At 43.5% G+C, this 10,202-nt stretch overlaps 1 protein-coding gene across 1 annotated transcript in view; it reads left to right on the forward strand.

The window, feature by feature from the left end:
- The window catches only part of POU2AF2 (POU class 2 homeobox associating factor 2), a 79,153-nt gene extending 73,642 nt beyond the window's left edge, over positions 1-5,511 (forward strand). The window contains exons 4-6 of the mRNA XM_058446242.1: positions 526-568; positions 3,186-3,487; positions 4,754-5,511. Of these exons, the coding sequence (XP_058302225.1) occupies positions 526-568; positions 3,186-3,487; positions 4,754-5,155 (747 nt within the window). The 3' untranslated portion in view covers positions 5,156-5,511. The remainder of the gene's footprint in view (positions 1-525; positions 569-3,185; positions 3,488-4,753) is intronic.
- The last annotated feature ends 4,691 nt before the right edge of the window (positions 5,512-10,202 follow it).

The raw sequence follows: 10,202 nt of genomic DNA on the forward strand, positions 1-10,202 counted from the left end.
TCATGCGAGTTTTGCTGTTGCACCTCGAACTGCAAAACTGTGGCCACAGTGCATGATAAATTCTTAGCTAAAATGGAAAAGGCATTGAGTTTGTGGGTGGATGACATGATGGCAATCAGGTGTGGTACTATCCTCAGTTTTAGGAACCCACTGGGGAGTCTTGGAACATATCCCTCGTGGGTAAGGGGAGGCTACTGGATATGCATATATATAGTCACTTAATATATATTGGATGAGGGGATGTTAACTGGAACAGTAGAAAATGAAGGATAAATTACCACATTTCATCCAGCCAGTGCTTTCTGGGATGTTTATCAAAATGTAAAAGTGTGGTTTCTCTTCGTCCCTTGTAAAACTTTGTTCTATGGTACTTGAATTCTTATTCTCAGTTGACCTGAGGTCAACCCAACTCCCCAGATAATATTTCTGAATATCATAAAACCAGGCTTATAAGGTATATTCCTAATTTTTATTAAATTCAAACTAACGACTAAAAAAAACACTTGAATTCTGTTTACCTTCCAGGGCAGCGTCAGTTCCTCTCAGTCTCCATTTGTGCAGATGCCAGGTGAGTACTTTAATTCAATAAGCAATTATTCCCTTTTGAATTTAAATCAAGCATCTGGGCTTCCATTCTTTCATAACGACCTTATAACATTTCCAAAACTCTGCTCCTTTAAAATAGTTTTGTCTAAAACACAAAATCAGCGAAGGACAGAACTCATGCAGTCATTTCTGAATTTAAAATTCATTTTGTCTTGAAAGCAGCCCTTTTATCCCAAGCTTTTGGGGCAAGGGCAATATAAATTATGCCCTTGATACAGTTTTAAATTGTCTAAAGTTCTGACACCATGATCTGATAGATGAGGCATCTGCTTTCAAACAGAAAGAGGAAAGCAGCCTGCGAGCAGAGGGAGTCAGGCACCTGGTTCAGCATTTTGAATTCATTTCAATGCCTATGTCTCATTAAATACTCCTGTGGGGATGTAAAAGGGGAATTCCTAATAATACTGTTGGACATTCTCGTATAAACACACACACAGGCAAAGACAATCTCATTTAGTTCAACGCAGAAGTGGCACAGTCCCTAATAGTTTTATCACCTTCAGAGCTGGATAAGGGAAAGGAATAAGAGCAATCAATCGAGGATCCCGAATATTTAAATGTCTGTATGTTATTTCCAAATCATATATACTGCCATTGAAATTTGGTTGCATCTCCTGCCTTCTACAGAAAAAAAAATTTCTATAGCTTCTCTTTACCTAGAAATTATCCTTTCTCTTTGTACAGAGAAAATCCATGCTAAGAGAGCAGAGGCTTTTTTCTTTGTGGTGGTTTTGATTTGGAAATTGGGAGTATAGATGAGAGCCTGGAAACCTTGTTTTCATATTCTCAACCTTAACCACTCTCATAAATATAATTTCATTGTGTGAAACAGAACCTGATCTATTTATATTAAGGTTCAGCTGCACAGAGTTTTTTCTCAAGGAAGTATGCTTATAATGAAAACCCTAACTGCAGCTTTCAAATACAAGAGCAGGTTAGAAGTTATAGAATATAAGATGAAAGTGAAGTGAGTAGAATCGTGCTATAGGTTTTGATGGGGAATTTTGATTTCTTCTTCTGGATGAATAAATTCACATGCCATTCTTGAACACAGTGTTATACTACTAGGTTTAAAGAAAATGTATAAGGCATGAGCTCTGCCCCCCTTGGGCTCGCAGGTTGACTGGAAAGATCATTGTGACTCAAGTGAAAGAGGAATGAGCATAATATAAAGTGCCACGTCCTGTGGAACGGGCTGGAATTCTGTGTCTATAGAATCAGAAGCTCGGAAGTGGTCTGCTGCTGTGGTTGGGGTGAGGTAAGGAAGACAGGCACTTATATCTTCTCTCCAGCTCAGCCTTTTTGTGACCTATGACTTAAGGGTGTTAGTGTTAGCATTAGATCACACCCAAGGCCAGCTGGAACAATTAAACCATCAGTTTTATAGACCTCAAGTCTATGCCCTCAAACATGTTCTGAATCATCAGTGTTTTCTGCTACAACTGAGCTACGGGGGTCAGAAAGTGTTGAGCAAACACACCTTTTTCTTTGGAAACCATTTCACTGCTGGGCTTACCTTAAATGAAGCTCTTATCAGTTTCTGTCCCTCTTTCTCTCCACCAAGGGAAACTTTTTCCTTTTTTTTTTTTTATTTGAGACGGACTCTCGCTGGGGGCGAGATCTCGGCTCACTGCAACCTCCACCTCCCAGGTTCAAGTGATTCTCCTGCCTCAGGCTCCTGAGTAGCTGGGACTACAGCAGCTGGGATTACAGGCACGGTGGCCCAGCTGATTTTTGTAGTGTTTTTACTAGAGATGGGGTTTCACCACGTTGGCTCGAGACCTCGTGATCCGCCAGCCTGGACCTCCCAAAGTGCTGGGATTACAGATGTGAGCCACCGAGCCTGCCCCACCAAGGGAAACTTTCTGTAGCCGGCACTGTCTTCCTAGACTTGCTGGGCCCTGGTGAGTTGAGTGAAGGATTCTATGAGGCCACAAGAGGGCAGCAAATAACATAAAACTCATCAAAGCCCTAAAACTACAGGACTCTAAAATTGGCTTCTGTGTAGCCGTCTAATCCTAAAGCAAGTCATTTATTGATGTCTGCCAGGCGTGCGACCCAGTGTAAGGTCAATGTGTGAAGAATTAGAAGACAGAGTACAGCCTGCCTCTGATTTGAGGTGGGGTTATATGTGTTACCTTATCCAGAGATAGTGATCTCAGATAACAGGCAGGAGCAGCCTCTCGTTAACAGTTCTATGTATATGGAGAGGAAGCTCCGATGTTGTGAAAAAGATGCTTCCTTGGTTAAAATATGAATGCCAAGAGATTATTTCATTTATCTCTTCCTAGCACAGCGCCGGTCACCTGGAAGGTACTCAGTAAATGTGAATGAATGAACAGATACGGTACTGTCTAAAATGAACTCACCCCTAAAGGCGACAATGTTTTCGAACATTAGTTATTTGGGCTAATGCAGGAATAGTTCACGCTTTTCAAGACATTTCTCTATTTCCATGTTAGCGTTGGAGTCAGGCACGCGTTAGTAATATCGTTTCCCAGGCAGAGACTCAGCTGCAACCGAGGCCTTGACCGCCCTGGGAGGAACTTTCTGCCCATGTGTTTTTCATTTGGCAACAGGTTCGCCGGTCACGTCAGGTTACTACGGTGTCAGAAGATCTTTCTTATCTGACTCAGACTTCCACAACAGTAAACAGTTTTCAAATGACGTCTACACCTCCAGCGTGGGGAAGCCGTTTCCCTGTGAGTCCTCCGCAGGCCAGAGCCATGCGGCCCTCCTGGAGCCCTACTTCCCCCAGGAGCCCTACGGAGACTACCGGCCTCCGGCGCTGACGCCCAACGCGGGCTCTCTGTTCAGCGCCTCGCCCCTGCCGCCGCTCCTGCCGCCGCCCTTCCCCGGAGACCCAGCTCACTTCCTGTTTGTGAGTATGCAGAGACCTCGTGTGAGGGAGTAAAAGAGAGGCGAGGCTCGCCCTCTGGCCCAGCCGCTGTGCTTGGCATCCGGGTTGAAGCCAGGTCTGGCTCACCCTGGAGACTCCTGAGGCTGCTTTGCAGCTGCCTGGAGATGCCAGGACAACCTCCGAGGGAGCTTTGTTCAAGGATCCCTGTTAGCCATGACAGCCAGGAGCGTCTACGCAGGGCTTGGAACCGGGAGGAATGTACAGCAGGATTTATATCCATTTTGTTAATGCTCTACTGATATTGCCTGATATACCCCCACCCTGTTAGTGCCAGTCGTCATCATTCCTGCAGCCCCTAAGGAAGGAACACTGAAGCTGCATCTCAGACATGCTAGGCAGTGATGAGATGGATTATAATCTCCCAAGGAGGGTCCTCTTTCTTTCCAAGTCCCCTGCCTCCCCTTCCCCATATTTGTAGCCTAAAAATCCTTGTTCTCTCTCAATCCTTCCAAACAGGTGAGTTCATAAAGATCTGAAGATTGCTAATGCTCACAGAGAATCATAAAGGTTTCTACCACAAAGGAATGAATCTCTAAAGACAGGAGTTTAGACAAAAGGGAGAGGATGAGAATTCCCATTATTAAGTATACTCTATGCCGGGAAATGTGATGTGTTCATTCAATACTTGCAACAACTCAGGATATATGTATGGAAGTCCCATTTTGCAGATGAGCAATGTTGGGCTCAGAGTCAGGAGGAGCCATGAATGAATCCAAATCTTTCTAGCTCCAAACTTACGGGATTCCTGCCTCTTTCCTCCTGCCTTACTGAGGACAGAGTGGGCTTCTTAGTCCCCTCAAAAGCTCACCATGGAGTTGAAGGCCTACTCCGAGGAGCGGGCCAAGCGCTGACCTTCCCCACTGTGTAAAGGGCGTTCTAGGACCCAGACTAATGGGAGACTCAAAAAGAATCCAAGACAGAGTGCATTGTACACAGTAAAATGTTGCATAGATGTGCATTTTATTAGTCTCACATTTCATTCATTTAATGTTGTCTTCTGGGAAAAGAAATCTCAATAGCTATAGCAAATCTAATTCTAGAGTAGGAAGGGAGGAAAACTTTCACTGCTGGTGTCAAAAGCCAGAGAGAAGAGCAGCCTGAGAGCCAGGCTTCAGGCAGCAGAGAGTGGGGACGAAGGCTGCCCTGCAGCCACAGTCTGGCAGCATGCAATGTATCATCAGAGTGTCACCTAGTGAATAACCTCCGTGGCCTTTCCATTCTCCTCAGAGGGACTCATGGGAGCAGACGTTGCCCGACGGTCTCAGCCAGCCCGACCCTGTGTCTGCCGATGCCCTGCAGACCTTGCCACCCAGCACGAGTTGCCTCTCCCAGCTTGAGTCCGGGAGCATCGCCCAGCACAGGGGCTCCAGCTGGGGGACCTCCCTGGCTGGGACTCAGTCCTACTCGCTGCATGCTCTGGAAGATCTGCACCACACTCCAGGGTACCCTACCCCGCATCCTTACCCCTTCACCCCTTTCATGACGGTGTCAAACGACCTACCGCCTAAGGTGGGGCCGCTCTCCCCAGATGAGGAAGCAGACACCGGTTCCCTCCATGACCCTTCTCCTTGGGTGAAAGAAGACGGGAGTATTGCCTGGGGGTCATATGAATGCCGCAGAGCTTATTGAGGGGAGGGCCAAAGGACTTCTGGGTTTTTCTTTAACTTGAGGTATATTCCAAAGATCGTTTTAGGTGTGTCATCTCATCCAGGACTGGATTTTCAGAATAAGCTTCAATGCCGCCCTTTGTTAGTGGACGAGGGCATTTATTTGTAATCCTCTCCACCGTAGCCCCACTGAAATAAAACAGAATGTTAATTAAATGTATCAGAGACCGTATTCTAGTAAGATAACCTTACAATGTGTTCTTTTTGGAACTGTTGTAACCCGTTACGTTCTGAATCTTCTGTTATCCTTGAAGTATCATTTTTGGCACTGATTTGTTTTTCTTAAATTACATTAAAAAGTTTATGCAGATCATAAAACATACTGATTTTTCTGTCAAATGTTTCTTAGTTATAAACTATGTGTATTCTGCAGTAAAAGACACTGGATAGGATATAATATAGCTATGACCACATAAAACTCAGAGCATGTGACTTGAAAGATTGAAGTGTTTTATATACATATATTTATGGCGTATTATAGTGACTTGTAAAAGCCCAGTTAAAAAAAAAGGCACAATCTATAAATACGTTATTGTCCATAAAATAGGATGAGATCAGGAGACTATGGCTTTGTACATAACAAAGTTATTTTTTGACTCTATCCTAAAGCCCAGGATGTCCCCAAATTAGTTCAATCCAAAAAAGGCCAAAAATTTTTTCTGATCAGTGATGGCCTTAATTAAACCAGACATTGTCTCTCTGATGGAATAAACCTACAGTTATCAGCATGAATGAATAAAATAGGCATTCTGTAATCAAATGGAAATTTATTCTTTTTTTTTTTTTTTTTTTTTTGAGACAGGGTCTCACTCTGTCACCCAGGCTGGAGTGTAGTGGTGCAATCATGGCTCACTGCAGCCTCAATCTCCTGGGCTCAAGCAATCCTCCTACTTCTGCCTCCCAAGTAGCTAGGACCCAGGTGTATGCCACCATGCCCAGTTAGTATTTTTATTTTTTACTTTGTTTTTTAAAGTTTTTGTAGAGACAATGTCTTACTATGTTGCCCAGGCTGGTCTCGAATTCTTGACCTCAATCTATCCACCCACCATGGCCTCCTAAAGTGTTAGGATTATGGGCGTGAGCCACCACACCCAACCAAATTCATACCCTTTAAAGAAAATACAGAAAATAGGACTAAGCTGTTGGCAAGAAACAGACCACAAAACACCAAGAAGCAAAAGGACTTTGGAGAAGGACATATCGCCATGTGTGAGCCAATGGCTTGACAAACAGCACCTCCTATTTGGTGGCTTACTGGTCGGAAATGTACAGCTCTTACTATGTGTCAGTGAAGACACTGACATCTGAAGCACGAATCTGTCCACATTTGATTGGTGTAGGTTCCTTGGCTAATTGGGTTCCCAGCATAATTCCAGCATGCCTATCTGAGGCCAAGCTCATCATACATGCCTGGTATACACTGAGACTTTGCAGATGCATGAGTGGAGGCCCCTGGGTTGTACCTGCACCCTTCTTCCTAGCTTCCTACCACCTGTCTTTCTGCACTTCATTCTCACATCTTTTCCACCCTCTGGTCCCTCCTGATCCAATGCCATTTCTCTCCATCTTCTGGAGGCCAAGGCCTTCATTTTCCCTCTAGTTGCCCAAAGACCCTCAACACAATCTCCATCACATCCTCTGTGACTGACCCATACTCTACCTCAGCAAGGTAGAAGCCCAGAAATTCCAATAAGGGGATTAATTCACACTTACAAGCAAATAATTGATATTCCTTTTTTTTCCAGGCCTTCAGGGTATTTTCTGGTTAAGCAAACACACTTCTAGTTTATGGAGTGCCACCAGAAATGCTTGGGTAGTGAGCTTTCCTTCACCTCATCCTTTCGGCTCCCTCCAGGCACAGCATTCTTCAGGAGTAGATCAAGAGTGAACGCATGGGGCTCTCTGCTCCTGGACAGCACTGCCAGGCCCCCTGCCCCACTTCCTTCCCCTCCACCAGCAACTTTGGGCAGCCTGAACTTTGCTTTGCTTAGTGCTTGCTCTTCAGTGAAAAATGGCAATGTTCACAGTGCAAGAAAGGAGCTGTTCTTTCCTAAATCCAGAAACTTGCAACCTCAGTCCTGGTTTCCAATATGGCTAGTAGAACCATCTGTCATTCAGCAGTTACTCATACCTGAAGAGCAGGCCTGTGCATCAGAAAGAAGAGATCTGGCCCTCTCTGCAGATATAGAGGTCTTCCCAAGGGTCTCAGGGTCATTTTCCTAGATTGGTGTTGTAAAGTTTAAAATGATTTGTCCTCTACTGCTTACCATTTTACTGGGTATCAATAACACAGTAGTGGCTGTGTAAATCATAAATATGTGTCCACATAACTTTAACTTTCACGTGATTATGACTCTGAATTTTTGTTTGTTTTTTGTTTTTTAATTATTATTATACTTTAAGTTCTAGGGTACAAGTGCACAACATGCAGGTTTGTTACATATGTATACATGCACCATGTTGGTGTGCTGCACCCATTAACTCGTCATTTACATTAGGTATATCTCCTAATGCTATCCCACCCCCATCCCCCCACCCCATGACAGGCCCCGGGGTGTGATGTTCCCCACTCTGTGTCCAAGTGTTCTCATTGTTCAATTCCCACCTATGAGTGAGAACATGAGGTGTTTGGTTTTTTGTCCTTGCGATAGTTTGCTGAGAATGATGGTTTCCAGCTTCATCCATGTCCCTACAAAGGACATGAACTCATCCTTTTTTATGGCTGCATAGTATTCTATGGTGTATATGTGCCACATTTTCTTAATCCAGTCTATCATTGTTGGACATTTGGGTTGGTTCCAAGTCTTTGCTATTGTGAATAGTGCTGCAATAAACATATATGTGCATGTGTCTTTATAGCAGCATGATTTATAATCCTTTGGGTATATACCCAGTAATGGGATGGCTGGATCAAATGGTATTTCTAGTTCTAGATCCTTGAGGAATCACCACCCTGTCTTCCACAATGGTTGAACTAGTTTACAGTCCCACCAACAGTGTAAAATTGTTCCTACTTCTCCACATCGTCTCCAGCACCTGTTGTTTCCTGACTTTTTAATGATCGCCATTCTAACTGGTGTGAGATGGTATCTCATTGTGGTTTTGATTTGCATTTCTCTGATAGCCAGTGATGAGGAGCATTTTTTCATGTGTCTGTTGGCTGCATAAATGTCTTCTTTTGAGAAGTGACACTACATATTATGCATGTTCATGCATTCCTTCATCTCCTAACAACTTGAAGATGCACTGGCTCTCAGACAAAGAGAGCTCAACAACCAGACCTTGGAACGGAGGTAAATACAGGGAGGACGACGATGTTTACATTCTTCTTAAAGCATCCAATCCCTTTCATAACATTTGACTAAATTAACTTATAAAAAAGAGACGCACTCAGGCCCACATATGCCTGCTAGTGTCCACTTCAGTTATCTAGTCTAAAAGGGGTTTGGGGAGTAGGGCTGGTGCTAATAATTCCAAATAATAAGTGATCTTTAAGAATTCTGTTTAGTTTGGGCCGGGTGTGGTGGCTCACGCTTGTAATCCCAGCACTTTGGGAGGCCGAGGCGGGTGGATCACAAGGTCAGGAGATGGAGACCATCGTGGCTAACATGGTGAAACCCCGTCTCTACTAAAAAATACAAAAAATTACCTGGGCATGGTGGTGGGCGCCTGTAGTCCCAGCTACTCGGGAGGCTGAGGCAGGAGAATTGCTTGAACCCGGGAGGCGGAGGTTGCAGTGACCGAGATTGCGCCACTGCACTCCAGCCTGGCGACAGAGTGAAACTCTGTCTCAAAAAAAAAAAAAAAAAAAAGAGAATTCTGTTTAATTTGACAATGTGTCTCCGTTTTACACATATTTTAATTTGATTCTGTTTTATTGTTCAGGGAATACTTTGTTAAAAGGTGAAATCAAACTACAAAATTATGACAGGAAAATTAATTCTATTTCCTTATCCCATCCCATTTTTCTTTCAAGTACTCTGTGTTTTCTTTCCTTTCTTTTTTTTTTTTTTTTTTTTGAGATAGTAACCCAGGCTGGAGGGTGGAGGGCAGTGACACAATCTCGGCTCACTGCAACCTCCGCCTCCCAGGTCCAAGCAATTCTCCTGCTTCAGCCACCTGAATAGCTGGGATTACAGGCATGCACCACCACACCCAGCTAATTTTTGTATTTTTAGTAGAGATGGGGTTTCGCCACGTTGGCCAGGCTGGTCTGGAACTCCTGGCCTCAAATGATCCACCTATGTTGGCCTCCCAAAGTGCTGGGATTACAGGCATGAGCCACCACGCCCAGCCAATTTTCTACAACATGTGGGGACTAACCGCACCTTTTCATAACAATGTACCGTGCCAACATACAAAAATAGGTGCATTCTTCTCTCCCTCACCTTCCTTAAACCTGCCTACACTGACTGACTCACTGACTTACAACTTTCCCGAGAAAGTTAGAGAAAGTTAAAGAGCTCTGTTTCAACCCTCCATCTCTTTCAGGTCTTGTAAGGACACAGGATATATTTAAGACTTAAGTAATCAGAGATGGTATGTCAAGTTCAAGCCACTAAAGAAAGCTGACTAGATGATAATGCCAAAAAGAAATCAAGCACAATTTGCCCATGCAAAAGCTGCAATATAGACAATCATGCCATGAAACACATGCAGTATGTAGTTGAAGGCATTTGCATTCCTCTTACAATATTATACAAACCCCAAAACAAGGAGAGAAGAAAACTACATCTTTACCTCGGTTATTTCATAAATGATTTCAAATGATCATTATGACTTGCTATAGCTCAGTTAATAATACAATTTCATGGTACTATTGGGGTAGGAGGAGAAGACAGAAGCACTCTAAAAGAAATTGCACAAAGGGAAAATAATTACTAATGCCAATAGTAAAATATACATTGACATATGTACATACATCTATACATAGGTACACACATGTATAAAAGTATTATAGTATCTTTGTGATCAGTTTTTCAATATTTAATCTAAATATCAAAATAGTA

This window comes from Hylobates moloch, unplaced genomic scaffold, assembly GCF_009828535.3.
Source record: "Hylobates moloch isolate HMO894 unplaced genomic scaffold, HMol_V3 SCAFFOLD_11, whole genome shotgun sequence".
NCBI classification, from domain to species: Eukaryota; Metazoa; Chordata; class Mammalia; order Primates; family Hylobatidae; genus Hylobates; species Hylobates moloch.